The following is a 19,818-nucleotide window of genomic DNA, read 5'->3' as shown; positions in this document are numbered from 1 at the left end:
TTGAATTGCTGTTCGTCTCTGACACACCTGGATTTCGATAAGTCGTCTTTGGACTCTTTTCGTCTTTTTCGCTTGGTTTGAAGTAAACAGACAAGACTGTCACTGGCATCAACGCGGACCCGGTACTCGCTCGCGCCCACGTTGTTACCCTCTTTTACCTGTGATTAGAGAAAACACATTTTGGGACACTCAAACGGAGAGAGGGAGCGCGATTTTTTCATGTTTGGGATTCAGGAGAGCATCCAGAGGAGTGGGAGTAGTTTGAAAGAGGAACCCATCGGATCCGGTATGAACGCAGTTCGGACATGGATGCAGGGAGCCGGGGTGTTGGATGCGAACACCGCCGCTCAAAGGTAAGAAGCCGGAGACAGCATCTTCCTCCCGGCGCGAGGACTCTACCAGCGCACGGATGGTCCATGGTCCACACTGTTTTGGAAAGCTATATTTTCAAGGGACCTATTTATTTTTTGTCTCTACATTTGCAGTTTAGCTTGTGATCGAAGAAATGTTGAAGTTTTCTTCCCCCGCAGAATCGATCCCCTCATCTTGGAAGTAGAATTGAGAGTTTAGCATAATGGATGACTTCTATACTCTACTGTTAACTGGACATAGTCTACAACAATCCGTAATGGCTTAGTTTAGTTACAGAACAGTTCAAATAAGAGACATCACATTCAGAATATAATAGGCTAACTATGATATTATGATAATAAAAACATGGTAATAAATTGGCCATGCATAGACATATGTGTATTGGTCTCGAGTAGGCTATCAATTAATTGCTAGAAGATCCAAAAGCCTAGAATATGTAACATGCATATCAACTACACATCACCATAAAATAGCCCACTGCTATAGGCTACATTCATTTTCCAAATTAGGCTATTTGTTTAAAATTAGCCCGGTAGAACAATATATAATAGAATATCAAAAGGTTCGCTTCGCAGATATGAAAAGGACTTGTGTGTGTAAACGAGCAGTACACACGTTTAATTCTAAGAAGTTTGACTCTTAAAGGGTAACTATTATTTCCATACGTTTAAGTCTGCTGATTCCCTAACATGACTACCCCTTGCATGTCTATCCACAGTGGAGTGGGTCTTGCCCGGGCGCACTTTGAGAAGCAACCGCCATCAAATCTTCGGAAATCCAATTTCTTTCACTTCGTTTTGGCTCTATATGACAGACAAGGACAACCAGTGGAAATCGAAAGGACTTCTTTCCTCGGTTTTGTCGAGAAGGAAAAGGTGAGTGATATTTTAAATATTTGATCAGCTTCTCGAACACACTAAATTGTCCCACATCCACATTTTGACAATATTATAGGCCTACAATTAGTCTACCACGTAGATGTATCAGATTATTCTCATTTAAAATTAAAACCCCATTCAACCTATCCATAAACCTGTGTATTTATTTTGCGAAGCTTTATAAACATTTCCACATGTTAATATAATTGTAGGCTATAATAGGCAAATAGTAGCTGAATAAAATTGTATCCAAATAATAATAACATACCTCATAATACTAGCTACGATAATATTCATACTAAGAATAATACTAATACTAATATATTTGGAGAATAATATTTGTATTTTGAAGTTGATAAGTTATAGCCTATAATTTCTGTTTTATCTAGAGGTATACTTGTTTAAAATAATATAAAGTAGCCTATTTAATTAAATTAAACTCAATGTGTTTTTCTCCTTACAACAGTTCAGTATTAAGTACTACTGCTTAATTGTTGTTGGGTTTTTTTGGGGGGGGGGGGGGCAATGGGTTTTGTATATTTCAGTAAATAATAATAAAGCTCAAATAAATAAAATCGCTTGTTCCACAAATTATTTATGTCATCTCCAATAAACTCACCATGCATTTCTCTAGTAGCACTAGGCCTACATTAAGTAATTACTTCAATAACTTTATTACATTTTGCTCCCTTTCAGCCATGAAAACAGAGGCTAATTTCTATACAGTTCTATATACAGTTCAATTAAGTAATTGTTGAAGCATTAAAAATGTATGTGTAGAATAATTACGCTACATTTTGCCAATGAAACATTTCATCGAGTTATATTCAATGTTCTAGCCTATTTCTGATATCCCAGTCTAATTTCAACACAAGCGCACCAATGTCCATCTTATCGGATCTGAATCAAATGAGTTCAATCACTTTAAATCTGTTCATTTACAGGAATCCACTGGAGAAAAGACCAACAATGGTATACACTACAGACTGCAACTTCTCTACAGTAATGGTAAGTGTAAAACATTGGTCAACTCTCCTCTAGGCAATGTTATGCTTATGTTCCGAGTCGCAGGAAGCGGACACATAGGCTACCACAAACACGATTTGCATTGAATTCTACAGAAATAACAACACCAGGTGCAATTTAGTGTCGCCTTTTCACTGAGGTCATATTTGCGTTGATTTGAGATCACGCCATGCACTTTATCAGGCTAATCCAAAGTTTAATTTTGGATATATTTTTTTAATCATTACTATATTGGCTGCTCCTGAAGAAATAGGTAGCCAATACTGTCAGTGAAAAAAAGTAAAAACGTTTGCTCTAATAATGCTAGCCCGGTGAAGGAGTAGCCTAATTAAACTCTATGGCTTTCTGAATTTCATGTCCTGAATTGTCTTTTCTTAACAATTATCATAGTTAAATATTTCCGGATATAAGCAGTCTTGCGCTTGTTATTTCTTATACCTGCGAGCATGTATTGTAGCCTATAGTGTACGTTGTCCATAATGGCCCTGCTTGGTTAGTTAATCTTTTGGCCGCCGTTAGCAGCAATTCGTCTCACTGTAAAAAAGCGAACCGTTTTTAGGTCCCCGTCTAGCTATTGTGTTTCTATGTATGCAATGTGTTATTGGTTTTATGTGCTATGCTGTTTACTTGATCCGTTTGAAATGGTCGCGTTCTCATCGTTGCCTTCACAATGCGAGGTTTAACAGTGTGTCGAGCAAAATCTTGAATCTTTTAGATTCATTGATGAATAGGCTATAACCCATTGCACAATATATAATATATTGTGACATTATTTATGCCTATTCAGTTGTCTCTATTGGCTTGGAAATAGGCTATATGCATATTTGAGTAATTTTTGTATTTTTATTTGCCAAATGTTTTTTGTTTGGGAACAACTATTGCATAATCCATCAAAAAAATTGTGCCAATACAATTTAGCTAATATTGTATAAAGACAATAACTATATTCACTAACATTGATAATTGCCATGGGAAACACATTTTATTAGCCACTATTGAAACTAAATTGTGACTAAAATATATTTTTGAAAAGTTTGGAGACTGAAGTTCAGTCATTTATTTTGTTTTGATCGCACCTTTGGTGACAAATACCTTTATTGACAAAAGTTAATTGCTTAGATTAAAAATACAGATTGTAAGTAGCAAACATGACACAATAAATGTAAGTTAGCATAAAGCGTAACCGTAACATTTTCAATGAGGTCGATTTTTTTGTTGCTTCAATGCATAATTTGCCACTTACAATAGTCATTGTCAGCATCTCTGTAGTGTTTGTGTGTGTCTCAGGCCAAGGTACCTAATTCTATTAAAACCATTTCCACTCATGTCTTTTGTCCTCTCCCCCTCTCCCTCTGTCAGGCATCAGGACAGAGCAGGACTTTTATGTGCGACTCATCGACTCCATGACTAAACAGGTAAGGTTCCATTTCCTTATCCCTCTGCCTAAAAATTAAGAAGCAATATAGAACGATAAAACCAGCGTTTAGGAAGTGAAAAGAAGATAAACAGTATGTTTCTCTATGCGGACCTGGTGCAGGAGGCAGAAGGCAGCAGCACTCGGGCCTGTGTCACGTTTGGACAGGTCCCCACTCACTTGGTAACACTGACAGCCCAGAGTGTCTCCTTGTATTACGCCCCTGACAATGAGGCGGGGGCCCATTGAAGTACCTTTTCTGAGCCGCTCTGCTCTCACTGTAATACTCACTCTGATGATGTGGTTGGGGACAGGGGGGTTACCTGGGTTATTATTCTGATTTTAGTTCATAACAACCTAGAGTCATTTAATTGACATCCAAGTGCAGGTGTTTATTCTTTGGAAAGCGGAACTATTATTTTGAATTGCATTTTTTTGTGATGGACATCGTATTCTGACACCCCCAAGAAAGTTACAATTTCATACACTGAATTATAATGTTCAGAGATATTATTTACAGGTAGGCCTTCAGCCAGAAGTGTTTGTACCGTTTCTGTTTTCTCTCCTGGATTGTACCCGTATGGATAGTGTGACATGTTTGGTGATTGGCTAGTGTGCTCGTTAGCAGGCTCAGGGTAATGGCAGGCTGCTGAGAGGAGAAACAGACCCATGTTACACTCTTTTAATGCTCACTAACGTGCCAGTGCCCAATTGCCACACACTCTTGAATCAACGTTGTGTCCACGTCATTTCAATGAAATGACGTTGAACCAATGTGGAATAGACGTTGAATTGACGTCTGTGCCCAGTGGGTGGGCTCTGATGGTGTCACACTTTGCATGGGCGCCATGGTAATCATCAAATGGCATTAAACCCCAGTAGTACTCTGACAGTGTCAGTCTGACAGTCTTGTTGTTTCTTAATAAACTGTTTGACCTGCACTCGTGGGGGGGGGGGGGGGGGGGGGGGGGCTGAGGGTTGGTTGGTTGGTTGAGAGGACTAACACATTTTTCTCTTTCTGTCCACACTTGTGTGGACACACTTTTGTTTACCTCTGTCGAGGAGACGAATGGAGAGTTTGAGGAATAGACTCACATAAATAGGTTGAGCTGCTGTTGATGGAAGACCAAAACGATTTGATGTAGGAATCTGATTATTTTGTTTTCGTATTATCAGCGTAGCAGCTTCTCTAATTTCTATGTCATATTTCTGTGTTAGTCAGTGATTGTTAGATGTATGACTAGTGTGGTGAGGCCCATTTCATGGCGCACATGTGTCTTTGATGCCTCGAGATGAGTCAGATGACTTAAGGATCAGGTTTGTTTTAGCTCTGGGCGTCTCTTGAGTTCTCTGTCAGGAATGTGAGCAGAGCCGGAGCACAGGTCTCAGAGCCGTCGCTAGGGCCTCACAGCTACTGTAGCCGCTACCAGAGGTGGAGCCGATATACTGTAGTACGGAGGCTGGATAATAAGTAGAGTTAGACGTTGTTGTTTTTCTGAGCAGGAAAAACTCTGTGCTGTAGTTGTAGCCTATATCAGGGCCAGGAGTTTTTCCTGGCTGTGTCATCTGCGCAGGAAAAAAACGTGTGGCTCAAATAATAAGGTTTAACAGAGAGACTGCTGTAGCCAGTGTGATGATGACATGGGGGCGGTGGGAAAGGAACACTAACTAACAGGTGGTCCAGCCAAAACATTGTTGCGGTTGGGTAGGATAAGGGATAAGGTCACCACGATCAGCTCCATAGCCCCATGCACTTTCTCTTCAGTGAGTCTGTCTGTCTGTCGGTCTGTCACAGCTGTGAATCCCAGTGTCTGATCACAGTGCTGCCTGCATGCCGCTGTTCTAGCCCCCATGGAAATAAAGGGTAATCACACTAATCCTATAAACCTAACCACAGTGTTTAAGAGTCACTGTGCTGTTGTTACTGTGACCACCACCGCTGCACTGCGCTGCGGCTCTGATGTAACAACCACTAATGTGTCACTGTGGCTTCATATCCTACTAGAGATAATCTAACAGGGAAAATGGAGAAGTATTTTAAGGTTTGTGAATAACTGTATTGACAACTACCATGCATATTGAAATCACATTTAGTGAGTACATTCATTTTCATCTCAACCCCCAAAAATGCTGTTATTAACATAGCAATTATTGTTTTAAACAACTATAAAATCAGCACTACTATCACACATAATTAATAGAGAAAAGATGTGAGGTAGGGTTAAAGGGTGAGAATGAGGTAGAGGGAGAGAGAGAGAGAGAGAGAGAGAGAGAGAGAGAGGGGGAGATACTGTAGATAGATAGAGGGAGAGGTAGAAGCCCCAGGGTGTCAGTCAGACAGCTGTATCTGTGATCACCGTCTCCACCTCTGACAGATCTGATTAAGACAGCGCCCAGGCAGGAGGGCCTCCCCTTCTCTCCCCCAACTCTATCTCTCTCTTACTCTCTCTCACTCCCTCCTCTCTCTTTTTCTCTCTCTCTCTCTCTCTCTCTCTCTCTCTCTCTCTCTCTCTCTCTCTCTCTCTCTCTCTCTCTCTCTCTCTCCCTCTTTCTCTCTCTAACTAACTAACTCTCTCTCTCTCTCTCTCTCTCTCTCTCTCTCTCTCTCTCTCTCTCTCTCTCTCTCTCTCTCTCTCTCTCTCTCTCTCTCTCTCTCTCTCTCTCTCTCTCTCTCTCTCTCTCTCTCTCTCTCTCTCTCTCTCTCTCTCTCTCTCTCTCTCTCTCTCTCTCTCTCTCTCTCCCCCTTATCCTGAGTTTTGGCGCCAGAACAGCTGAGCCGGGGGTGGGGTGGAGGAGTTGCTAGTTTGAGATGGGAACAAAGAAGGAGACAGGCAGGCTGATCGTGGCACCTCTTTAAAAGTAGCTGTGGCAGCGGCCCGGGAAGAAAGGCTGCCATGCTCCTGGTGGCACGCTAACAGATGACGCTAACAGAGTGGGAAGTGTGTTTCCACATATTTATAGCAACTTGTTTACACGCCTTCGATTTCAGCCGTCACATCAAAGCCAATGAGGAAAACAGCAAATGAAAAATGAAAAGTGTACGGCGTGAGATGAAATATGTATTAAAAGGCACATGAACGCTACATGCCTTTTAATGCACCCAGTACATCACTTTGTTCTTAGCACCGGATGCGTCTGAATGTCATGTGTGTTACAAAGATGGTGGCGGTGGAGGGAGCATATTTTGTTTTCATGGACTGTTGACTTCATAGATAGAAAGACATGGTTGAACCACACCTACAGTAAAATGTCATGGGTAGGCCTACTTCATTTGTGAAAATCCAATGATACAAACTGCAGTTGTTCTCCTTTTGCAGCCAGATTTAGTCCTTATTAGAATTGTGGATGTATCAGAAGCCGTGTAAAATATTAAGACACCAAACACTTTAATGATACGAACAATAAACCAGACAAAGGGCTATTCATCTCTTCTATGAGACATTTCCTGCTGTTGGGAGGCTGTCCGATAGCTTTGGATATTCAGCCTTGTTCAGGATTAGATTGTGGTAGTAGTGACTTGCGGGGGAATGTTCCAGAGGCCCAGGTCTGGAGGTCTGGATTGTATGGGGCTGGTCAACCTGGACACCGTCTCTCACTTAGCAACTCCTGTTTTTAAAACCTGACTGAAAGACGAGCCCAAAAAATACCACTGTGTTATTTATATTTTCTGCTAATGAGTTTGCATCCTCTCCACTGCTGCTGCTGCTCTGTGTAGTTCCTGTTTTTGCAGCCATGTTTTTCAGCACTAATAATTTTTTTGCGTTTAGACATATTTACTGAACATGGTGAAAAACAAACTCGCAGAGTGAGAGGGTTTCATTCAAATGTGAATGGTTTTGACCAGCTCTTTTTTTCACCCGACAAAGGACTTGGGATCTTCAATCTTCATTTTTATTTGCAGAAGAACATAGATATTATTGCATCACTGTATATTTCAACGACTATCATCTGTCATGATATAGGTAATGTTATTCTACTAGAGGACAGGACATTGCACAAGGCCTAGTTGTGCTCAGTAAAGATAGATATAACCTGGAAGTTGGGAGCAGTGGACTCCGAGCCTGGAGACATTGATGCATGCAGTGCTGTTTTAGAAGACCTTGGCCCTTATTCTCTCAAAGTGAAACCAAAGGAACAAGTCACTTTCATAGTCATCCTGACTGCCGAGTAGCTGTGTGGAGCAGGCTCGTTTTTCAGTCGCGGTTATGAGGGAACGGATCATTTTAACACCATATCTAAAATTAGCTCAAGATCACAAATATGGATTTGGTTGACTCCTTAAAACAATCCCAACATGCTTTGTGCCTGCACGCAAGCCTGCTGATGGGAGTGTCTTGTGTCTGCCGTGCCGATTCCATGCTGCGACTGTTTTGCCGTAAACGAGAGTTTTGCCGGTGCTGGGACATGTTGTTGGGTAATGGGAAGGTGGAAAAAAAAAGCTGAGCCATTTTGGAAGGGGTGGAGGCTGGGCCAGATGGTGTGCCACTCTCCAGTCTGGCATCCCAACTGCTCGCACACACCCACACCTCCCCTCCCTACCCCGTTCCCCTGCTTCCATCTTACCGCCCCACCGCCACCGCCGGGCGCATGGAGCTTTACACGCTAGAGTAGGTAGAATAAGAACCGTTACACTCCTACAAGACAGACAGTCACAGAAATACGTGAGCAGCTACCATCCTCTTCACTGTTAACAACAGAGAGAGGGGGAAGCAAAGCCAGTAGACAGACACCCAGCCGGCGCTTTCAGTATCTGTTCGGTGCTCTGCGCGATGAGTCATGAATATCTAAGCCCTGAGAGAATGAGAGAAGAGAAGGGTGGGGAGGCAACAATGTTCAGGGAAATAACACAACATTCCCGATTCCCACTGCACTCATAAAGCACCAAGAATCTCAAGCCCACTTTCCATAAAACATTGCCAGGATTCTGTGTAGCATGTTCAAAATGACGTCTTATGCATCCATGTGTCTGTTTGGTTTAAAAGAGTCACAGTGTGAGCACAAAGGTTTTGTGTGTGTGTTCTGTGCTTAGGGTGAGAGGTCGTAGGCCCTTCCCTGGGTATAGTACCTGCAGCAGGCCTCTTGCAGTGACAGTGACTGGGTCAACCTGTGCTTCTCAGCAGGGCTCATAGCCCCCTCAACAGTCAACTGCCACTCTCACTGTTACCCTCCTATGAAATACGCTCCCCTCTCAGCTCTCTTCAAGTAATGTCCCGCTCTGCAGTTCTGTGGGTAGCCAGGGCCCTGGACGGCCTCTTCCCTCCCTCCCTCCCTCCCTCCCTCCCTCCCTCCCTCCCTCCCGGACAGAAACATTGGACATATCCCGCAGATTTCCCACGACACACGCTGCTATTCATTAAACATCCCCCGGCCAGAGGCAGTAAATACTACATTAAGGTCTTAGGGCCGCTCTGTGTGTTTTTGTGTTGTTCAAGTGGAATCTGTTCTTTCAAATTCCATGCCAAACGGTAGGGAGGGAGAGTGTGTTGGTAGTGGTGGTGTGGAGGGGGGCTAGGGGTGTGATGGCTTTTGGGTGGTGAAAGGAGATTATGCATTCTAACAATATAGTTGAAGTCCTTTAAGTTTGTGGACTGTATGAAGTATATGGGTAGTACCATATTTTTTTTTTACCTTAATTTAACCAGGCAAGTCAGTTAAGAACAAATTCTTATTTACAATGAAGGAACAGTGGGTTAACTGCCTTGTTCAGGGGCAGAACGACCGATTTTTACCATGGCAGCTCGGGGACTCGATCTTGCAACCTTTCGGTTACTAGTCAAATGCTCTAACCACTAGGCTACCTGCCACCCCATAGATTAAAGTAACTGTCCAATGTTTCTAGATATCTATGAAAGAGGACCCAAAGTCATTCTCACCAAAAAGTGTTCTGAGGTATGTTAGAAAGCAGCTTTTTTGAATTGGACCGGTGTGGGCGTAACCCAACAATAGAATGGTGTGGGCGTAACCCGACAATAGAATGGTGTGGGCGTATACCGGTCATTAAAAATATTGATGCGAGTAGCCCGCTGATTAACCAGCTCATCCTCTATGAGGAAATAGCAAGGATTTTTTTTAGATTGAGGTGGGGGTGCTTAAAAAATAAAAATGTAGTATAGGGTGAGTCAACAACATTATCTGGGTACGAGTTAACAGAACAGTGAGAGTTACTTTAAAGATAATGTCCTTCAGTGTGCTGTGTTGCATCCAAATCTAATGGCCACATTTGTGTCCTATGGACCCTGGCCGAAAGCAGTGGGAATAGGGAATAGGGTGCATTTTGGGACACAGCCCATGTTAAAGAGAGACAGGAAGTAATATTTCCATCAGCACGCACAGACCTATTTGGCTGGACCACAGCAAGCTGTAAAATGCCCCGGCCGGGCCTTTCCAGAGAATATTTACTTGGTTATTACAAAATGTGGTGATATGTTGTCACACAAGGAAACGTCAGAATCAGTCAACATACTGATGTGTCGTGTTTGGACCGGAAACAGAACAGAACAGATACAAGTTCCATGAGTTAAGTCCACCATACTGTATCTGGCTAGCTTCCCGTGATTTCCTTTTCTTAGCATGCCGAAAGTGACATTGGAAAAATGCTTCATTCCAATATGTCCGTTCATGTTTCCATAGAGACTGCTGTGCAGTGTGTGGAGAGAGATGTGACCAGATGTGAGCCAGGCCTCAGTAGGAACTCTCTCTCTCCAGGGCAGATATAGTTGACCTGCTCCACTAACATGCCTCTGTGAGGACCATAACCCAACCTCACTACGAAAACAAATCCTCAACCTGTTTCTAATACAATATTTTTGATCATTTTCCCCCTCGCAGGCCATTATTTATGAAGGTCAAGACAAGAACCCAGAGATGTGCCGAGTGTTACTGACACACGAGATCATGTGCAGGTAAGAAGAGGAAGCCCTGGAACTCTGCTTCTCCCCCAGTCTGACCCTACACTGTGCTACACCATGCTACACTACGCTACACTACACTGCACTACTCAACCATATACGTACAGTATGTTACAGTGATGGCAAGGCCTCACCATGCATCGTCTATGGCAGTTCTCATAGAGGCTCAACCTTACTGAAGCTAAGCAGGTCACCCCTATACCTCCCAGCAGAAGAAGGGGAACGGAGAAACAGGGAAAGTAGAGGAAGATGAGTTTTGCTATCAAATGGTGTACCTTTAATTAAAATCAAAAGATGAATTTGCTTGAAACTGGGTTGTGAGGATCGACTCCTTCCTATTTTTAGAGGCATTTGAACAGTTCTCTCTCCCCCTAAAAATACCTCTCTGATGCCTGCTTAATTAGGACATGCAGAAACTCATTACTCAATTTGAATTCTCCTGTTGTTCAGCTGCTAACAAATGGGCCTTCCCTTGCATTGTGACTATGAAATATATGCAAGGACGCACGCACGCACACACACACACACACACACACACACACACACACACACACTCAAAGATGCATACTCCTCTTTCGTACTCATATTTAGAACCTGAATTAAGTTCTTTTCGGACCTTTCTTCAGAACCACTTTAACTGTAACTCACTCTTTAATTTGAGATAAAAGTCATGATTAACAGTAGCATTAGAAATCGACAAATATCACACAATGAACTTTTCAGTACAGGGTTTACAGCCTAAATTTGACCCATCATTCCATGCAACCACCACAGTTGTACAGATTAGCCGTTTCCCATCTACGGCCCTCAAATTCAACTCTGGACCTCGAAGCCAGTTCCACTTTTTCTTTTTACATTCTTCCTCTCTAATCAGGGACTGATTTAGACCTGGGACACCAGGTGGGTGCAATTAATTATCAGGTAGAACAGAAAAGCAGCAGGCTCCGGACCTCGCAGGGGAAGAGTTGAATTGCCCTGCTAAGCAGTGTTTGGTTAAGGCATTGTACCGGGTCTGAGAGAGTGCGAGACATCAGTAGAGAGGCCCAGTGTGAGGAACCTAACCATGGAGACCGTGATGTATCAGACAGTGACTTTTGGGGTGCCAGTCCCACCCGCCCTGCACCCCTCCCCAGTCCCCAGTCTCAGGGATGGAGACGTGCTGATTCTGCACTGGGGGTTCAAACACAGTCTCAATTATAAGCAGAAAATGAGTCTGCTCACCATTAATCAGTACTGCTAATTGCTGTGCACCACCATTAGCCATATGGTGCCAAGCCAGCTTGCAACCGTGGGACATACATTAAGTGCTTAGTCCTTTCATTTTACAAACTCAAATAACGGGCTACAATGATCTTTCCAACGCTTCCACAAAGGAGGAACATATTTAAGGTCATATTACATTTTACGTGGACCAACAAAAAAGTAATTTCCAAATGATGAGATCCACTAATTAAACAAATTGGGATTTAATGTTTTGGTTTTAGGCAAGAGTCGGTGGACTGAAATAATTTGTCATGGTTTTGAGTAAATTAAAAATAAACAAGGGTTAGAGGGTCTGGTACGGTAGCATTGTCCTCACAGGAACAGACATCACTACATCCTGTTAATTACATGAGGCGATTTAGATTTCATTTCTTCAAAAGCTGCGGCAGGAAGGAAGCGTTGAGATTAAAGATGTGATTTCCTTTGGATGTCCTGCGGGAACGAATGGAAGTTAACAGGAAAAGAAAATATCCCCTCAACAAAGCTGGTGGAGGCATGTACTAATTAGCATCATTTTTGTTGGTGGAAGGGGAGGGGGGGGGGGGGGGGGGGGGGGGGGTGGTGGGTGACAGTGAGTGTGTGTGTGCGGGGAGGGTAATAGAAAAGAATCCTGTCTCCCATGGGTGCTGCCTGATGATTGGATTGCAGGGAAGCCACGAATCAGTGCTCTAGTCCCCCCCCCCCCCCAAGCCTCGCTCTATTCTGATCCAATGTGACCCACTTCAGAGAGTCGCACAGAAATGAGAGCAAGGGGGAGACAGAGGAGAGAGGCCAAAGAAAGAAAGAACGAGATGTTTCAAAGACCTGGGACGTCCTCCTGAAATCCTTTGGTTGACTCTCACTTGTTCTCACTACACCAGCGATGCATTTTCACATATAGCTGTACCCGCAGCTTTTACAGTCACAATGTACTCCTGCTCTCTGCAGAGACTGTTCTGCACCCAGCAGGCCTGTCTTTCTGTTGTGCACTGCACTCCCCACATGTGATTCAGATATGCTGCCTTACCCTCCTGCATTACAATATCTCTGAGACATGAGAGACACAATATGAATCATTAATGGAGCTGATCGATCAGTCCTGCCAAATGGATGAGGCAGAAGGCTGAGAGAGAAGAGGGAGGGAGGAATAGAGAGGGGGATGAAGTAACAGAGAGAGGAGGGATGGATGGGGGGGGGGGGGGGGGGGGGGGGGGGGGATAGGCTGATTCAGTGCAGAGGGGAGCCCTGTAGAAGGGAGACAATGCCTTGGGTTTTATGTGACAGGCCTGTCCCCAGCCCCATTCAAATTCCCACTGCCATCTGTGCACTGGAAACATGAGCTGGGAGTCTCTCCAAGCTGCTCCACTTTCCCCGCAGCCTCCCTCCCTCCAGCTCCCTACCACCGCACCCCTATTCCCTCGAACCCAGCCCAGCCCAGCCACCCTCCAGCCCCCCATGATGCTCACCTTTGTCAGAGCGAGGCAGGGGAGAGGGTGTCAGGTTAGCAGTGAACAGAGAATGTTTCACCCAAGACGGTGAAGTGAAAGGGGGAGAGACTGGGAGAGAGAGGGAGGGGGGTGATTACCAGCTACCTGCCTCAGGTGATACAAGGGGTGCTCTCACCCCCCCCCCCCCAGCCCTAACTCCTCTCCCCTAGCACACCTGTCATCCCTTAACCAAGCTGGCCCCTGAATGACTTGTCTTTGTGGGCTGCTGTAATCAAGCCATATGTAGAGATAAATAATGTACCCAGACACACAGAGGCAGTCTGTTCTACAGGTGACAAAGGGCTGGGTGGGCTGGGCAGGGCTTAGTTCAGGCCTCAGAACAGGGCCAGGCTGTTGGGTAATTGGTACCTTCCCCTTTATCCTGTGGAGGTCTGGGCCTGGCTGAAGCAGCTCTCTCTGAAACACGGCTCTGTTTTTCTTTCTCTCTTTAACCCCCCCCCCCCCCCCCCCCCCTTCTCTCCCTCTGTGTCCCTCAGCCGCTGCTGTGACAAGAAGAGCTGTGGCAATCGCAACGAAACCCCGTCTGACCCCGTCATCATAGACAGGTACCGTAACACAGTCCTCCACTGGCTCTGCTACTCCTAGTGTGTGTGTGTGTGTGTGTGTGTGTGTGTGTGTGTGTGTGTGTGTGTGTGTGTGTGTGTGTGTGTGTGTGTGTGTGTGTGTGTGTGTGTGTGTGTGTGTGTGTGTGTGTGTGCCTGCGTGTCTGTGTGCATGTGTCTGTGTATTACCCCCTTTGAGGCTGCTGATGCCATGAGGGAAAGCGGGGCACACAATCAGTACAATCTATGTATCTGGTATGGTTTGGTCAGAGTGTACCTTGTGGTTCTATCTGTAGAGTTTACAGTGACTACTACAGTGTGTGTGCAAGTGTAGTGTGCTCTACGCGGAGTGGTCAGTGTGTACAGTGTGTGCTCCTCCGCAGTCAGGGAGGGAAGACGAGGGGAGGCAGAATGAGGAGTCTGTCCTCTCCTTTCCTTTCCTCTCCGCTCCCCTTAATAAAACCCACATGGATAATGGACTGTGAAACAATAGCTGCCAAAGTGCTTGGAGCCCTCCCTCCCCCCTCCCTCCCTCCCATCATTCCTCCAGGGCACTCAAACACGGGCCTTCTATCTTACACAGTGCATTTGTCTCTCTCAGCTAGACAGGAGCCATTAGACCTCAGCCTCCCATATAGCTTTACTGTATTCATTTGTTGTAATATTACCTGTCGTGCTCGTAGGGATGTTAGTCCCAGAGTATTGGAGTTTTACTTGTTAGACGTCTATCTAACACAATAGCCCTGGTGAACCCGGCTCTGTTGGTGGGACCTCCACAATGCCTGTATCTCAGCGGCTGTATGAGCTGATGCTAATGTCTAATTTATAACCACGGGAGGAAGCTTTTGATTTAAACCACACAGAGCTGCATTGGTTCACACCAGAGTTATTGTTCAGTGCGACGAGGCAGATCTGATTTGTCGCTTTTGTCAAATGGACTTCGGGGCTCATTTGTGAAGATGAAACCCTACTGAAGCAGAGGATGTGTGTGGGGGTGAGGTATGTATGTACACGATGTATGTGTGTGTATGGTAGTGCAGAGTGATTAACCAAAATGTTAGTTATTTTTCATTTTTTAAACAACTAATTGACTAACGTCGGTTCAATGATTTGAATTCCATTTAATTTTTTCTTCTTCTGTGAGCTCCATGTGCACACTGCACAGTTTCTCTTGAGATAAATCCGATCCAGCCGGAACCTTGAGATGTAGTAGGTAGTTGTAGTTTCCAACAGACCAATATTTGACATAGTTTGGCACATGGAACTTAGTAATTAACTACAATGACCATAATCCATTGCACATCTATTTGTCCGGTTTGTGTTTCTTTTACGCCTGCTGCTAGTGTGGAGAGGCAGAGAAGAATGTGCTATCGCGAGGGGATCTAGAAAGCAGCTGTTGCTTCGCAAGGTATCTTTACCTGAAAATACATGATCTAAGTGAATTATAGTTGGTATTCAGCAGTCATAAAAGTATGCCTTATTTACTTTGAAAAACTACAAAATTGTGATTTTGTCAGACAGCAGCTCTATAGAGATGAGATGATGACTTGGAATGAAATAATAAAGTCATCAAATAAAACAAATGTAATATACACAACTGAAATATTTTATTAAAGTAATGTGAATAAATTATGGTTAATAGGTGATAAGCAGTAATGGGCAGTCACTACCATCATGTGACTTTTATTAATTGTTTTATTCTGTGTTACAGCCCTCAACCCAAATAATCGAAACCGAAATCGAAAAACGTGATTATTTTTGAATAATCGAACGAAACCGAACCAACCTCAAAAATAACTGATTGCTCTGCTCTAGAGTATGGGCTATGATGAATATGTACATATATTGGTGGATTTCAGTAGTCCAAGATATTCATGTCTTTTCAGGTCAAACACATGAGCCAAATGCTTCTCTCAAGCAACACGCCGACACACACACACGCACACACACACACACACACACACACACACACACACACACACACACACACACACACACACACACACACACACACACACACACACACACACACACACACGCACCTGTACACGCACACGCACACGCACACACTGACACACACACACACACACACACACTTCTTGCCCTTGTAAAGAGGGATGGCAGTAGTGTGTGTGTGCTGTGGTAATGTATTCACTGACCTGCGCTAGAGGAAGGACACAGATGCACATCAGCTGTGGCACACGCAGCTCTCTCAGTGCCAGGAGAGGAGAGAAGCGGGCCCCATACCTGGGACACGTGTTCTGCTCCCTCCCCTCCTCTTACCCTCACTGCCCAACGTTCCGCTTCGCTGGGCCAGAAAGGGTCAGCGCTCTGGGGGGGGGGGGGGGGGGGGGGGGGCAGCTGAAACTCCCACCCAGCACCCCCTGCTCCCCTCTCTACCGTCACACACCTTCAGACTTCAGTGAACAAACAGGGGCTCAGATGAGAATGGCCAGATGAACCCAGAAACGTCTGTTGAGCTCATCCTCTCTCACTGCCAGCACACTGCTGTTGTGTTTGTGACTGCTCAGTGCCTTACGCTTTCAGGAGATACATCAAAACAAAGAGGTGCACTGGCCTCAGCACAATTCATATTGCTCTCCCGGTGCCTGTAAAATACTATTATTTGCTGAGGTTTGTGGGGGAAAGGGAATGTATTGATGTTCATAGACTATTAAGATATCCAAAGAGGACCCAGGTGAATCTACTGAAAAATAACCATGTGTCCTGTGATGCTGTGGCTGGTCCCTTGTGGTGTGACTGTCTCCTCTCCCTGTGCTTTGCCAGGTAGCCAGGCAGGCACAGTCCACGGCTTAGTTGTGAGGTTATCATACCATCACACACAATTATTCTCCTCCCTGTCACGCGCTCCTGCAGCACCGGAAAATGGGTCATGTGAAAACAGAAAAAAGGAGAAAAAAATGAAAAAGAACCTCATTTATGTCTGATGTATTCTGGCAGGTTTTTTTTTTACCCGCTCTTCTTCTTTTTTGGGGGGGGGGGTTCACAAACAAGCAGCTTGCCTTTGCTGATAGATACCATCTCAATTAGGACTTATTATCCCCCCTCCCTCCGAATACATCATAAAAAACTCTAACTTCTATATTTTCCCTTGAAGTTGTTTAATTCAATAAATAAGGCCTCATTAGTGTGCTCTTGTTTCAGAGAACAGATTCGATTGTGGCGCTGTAATTAGCAGGGCTAGCGTTAGCTAATTCTCCTGGCTGAGAGAGACAGCGAGAGAGAGACAGCGAGAGAGAGACAGAGAGAGAGACAGAGAGAGAGAGAGAGAGAGAGAGAGAGAGAGAGAGAGAGAGAGAGAGACGAGGGAGAGAGAGAGAGAGAGAGAGAGAGAGAGAGACGAGGGAGAGTGATTCACTAATTAGATCACTCTTATAAGACACCAGGATAACTGCAGCAAATCCCCCGGAATGGAAAAACCCCACTAATGATGCCTTATTATGTTGTTAAAAGAACAAATCTCATATTAACTGTGGTTTATTCCCTCTCTACTTTGTAAACACACAATATGAAGCATTGGGTTTTCTGTGGGAAAACATTTTTTTTATTGCTTTTGCGATCTTCTTTTCTGTGTGTGAAGTCAGGTTACGGTTGTTTTCCTGATTGAGGTTATCTACGAAAACAGTGTGTCAGTGAATGTAATGGCTGCCTTGTGCATACCGTGTTATTGTTTACCTGTTAGTGTGTGTGTGCATGTGTGTGTGTGGTCTCCCTGCTCTGCCATATGCTCCTCTCCCTCTCTCCCTCTCTGTGCTGAGACCTATCCGAGTCTCAGTCAGATTATTTCAAATACCTTAATCCTCCTCATTGACATGGACACAAAAGCCCACTGACATCTAATAGACGCCTCTTCACTTTCCCCCTTTTCCTCTCCTTCAGATGGGCTTCAGATCAGATCTGCCCCCCCCCCATCCCCTTCTTCCCTCCCTCCCTCCATCCACCCTCCTCCTCCTACTCCACCCACAGAGAGCCCACTATTGTCTTCTGCCTCGTCTCACTCCGCACACCCCTCCTCACTTGTTTTTCTGCTTGGAGAAAGCCTTAAGATGTGGATAAACACTTGTGTCCCAAAGTGAGGCTTTGATGGAACAGTTTCAAAGAGCACATTTATTGTGTGTGTGTGTGTGTGTGTGTGTGTGTGTGTGTGTGTGTGTGTGTGTGTGTGTGTGTGTGTGTGTGTGTGTGTGTGTGTGTGTGTGTGTGTGTGTGTGTGTGTGTGTGTGTGTGTGTGTGTGTGTGTGTACTGCATAGGTGATTGTGTTGGCTGGTCTGAAGAACGGCATGGTATCGGTACATCACAAGCCCTGTTCCCGTTCCCGTCGGCTCATTTGAGACGTCTCAGTTTACACACACTCCATTATTCCCTGGCCTGGAGATCCTCCAGCAGCAGGGTGTGGTGTACGTGTGTCTATTTGTGTGTGTGTGTGTGTGTGACTCTCTCGACTGATCCCTGTCGATGTACCTCTACCATCGCCTTTTCACCTAGGTCTAGTTACAAGCAGAATAGGCGAGAAATGCGTACGGCATAAGCTAGATTCGAGCTATGCATTTCCCTTAACAAAGCAGTGTTCTGGGCAGGGCAGGGCCCCTGAGTGTGTCCTTGGCTTTGTTTTGTCTCTGGGAACCCCAGCTCCAGCCCCATGTAGCCCCAGCTCCAAAGGAGGGAGTGCTGCTCTGCTCTGTCCTCCCGGGACCAGCGCTCTACTCCGCTCTGCTCCCCTCTGCTCCGTTGCGCTCTGCTCCGGTCTACTCCACTCCGCTCTACACCACTCTGCTCCGCTTTACTCCGCTCTGTGTAGCTCAGCTAGCATGCTGGGAGATGTCAAGGCTGTCAGGGAGCCTGCGGAAAATGGAATGTGAGAGTTCCCGTGGATACCGTGGGACTTCCTGTCACTCCCCCTCCACCCCGCCCCCCTCCAACCCCATCCAGGGGCGTTCTCAGCCCCTCTGGCTGGCCTGATCTCCACTCACAGACCAACATCTGGATTTGTGCACTCTAACCAAAACAACAAAGAGAGAGAGAGAGGGAGAGAGACAGACAGATAGAGTGGAGAGAGAGAATGAGAGAGAGAGAGAGAGAGAGAGAGAGAGAGAGAGAGAGAGAGAGAGAGAGAGAGAGAGAGAGAGAGAGAGAGAGAGAGAGAGAGAGAGAGAGAGAGAGGTTGCTTTGCCCTCCAGTTGAATGTTTAATAGAATGCAAAGCGTTACCTACAGCTACAGGCTGCAGTGGTCTGAGGAAGGCCAATCCAAACAGAAAGGAGAAAGTTGTGATTGTCAATCATTAGTTTGGGATTATGATGATTCCTGTAGATAGTATACACTGAGTGTACAAAACATTAAGAACACCTTCCTTATAGTGAGTCCCCACCCACCCTTGGCGCTCAGAACAGCCTTAATTTGTCGGGGCGTGGACTCTACAAGGTGTCGGAAGAGTTCCACAGGGATGCTGGCCCATGTTGACTCCAATGCTGGCCCATGTTGACTCCTTTGGGTGGTGGACGATTCTTGATAAACACAGGAAAGTGTTGAGTGTGAAAAACCCAGCGGCGTTGCAGTTCTTCCATTACAGCATAATGGATGACTGTCATTCATATTCCATTCACCCAGTTCAATGTAACATTGATAGGTTTAGGCTACGACATGATACTCACATTTTTTCATTTACACATCATACGGTTGCTATCTAGCCTATGAATTAAAGTTTACAACATATGTGCACAGGTCGAGAGAAACATTTGAGTAATCAAGGTGACAGACAGTGACACGTTCATTAATGTCTTGCACATTCTTGCCTGCATCTTGCTGATCTAGGGTGTGATCGTTAGTCCAACAGTTGCAAACGGAAGTTTCTATAGGACAAATTCAGATATGTTTATCCGTTTATCCACGTTTTGTTCCGTTTGCTTC

General features: G+C 45.0%; 1 protein-coding gene across 13 annotated transcripts in view; it reads left to right on the top strand.

Moving 5' to 3' along the window:
- The first annotated feature begins 219 nt into the window (after positions 1–219).
- LOC120044410 (transcription factor COE1-A) overlaps positions 220–19,818 on the top strand; it is a 140,625-nt gene continuing 121,026 nt past the window's right edge. For 12 of the 13 annotated variants that reach the window (XM_038989058.1, XM_038989056.1, XM_038989052.1 and 9 more), the window contains exons 1-6: positions 220–353; positions 1,091–1,247; positions 2,195–2,258; positions 3,636–3,691; positions 10,519–10,592; positions 13,825–13,893. In XM_038989058.1, the coding sequence (XP_038844986.1) occupies positions 220–353; positions 1,091–1,247; positions 2,195–2,258; positions 3,636–3,691; positions 10,519–10,592; positions 13,825–13,893 (554 nt within the window). The remainder of the gene's footprint in view (positions 354–1,090; positions 1,248–2,194; positions 2,259–3,635; positions 3,692–10,518; positions 10,593–13,824; positions 13,894–19,818) is intronic. The other variant, XM_038989053.1, reaches the window with a different exon arrangement.

The sequence above is a fragment of the Salvelinus namaycush genome, chromosome 3 (assembly GCF_016432855.1).
Source record: "Salvelinus namaycush isolate Seneca chromosome 3, SaNama_1.0, whole genome shotgun sequence".
NCBI lineage: Eukaryota > Metazoa > Chordata > Actinopteri > Salmoniformes > Salmonidae > Salvelinus > Salvelinus namaycush.
The sequence above is the reverse complement of the archived record's forward strand: the minus strand, read 5'-3'. Positions and strand labels throughout refer to the sequence as shown.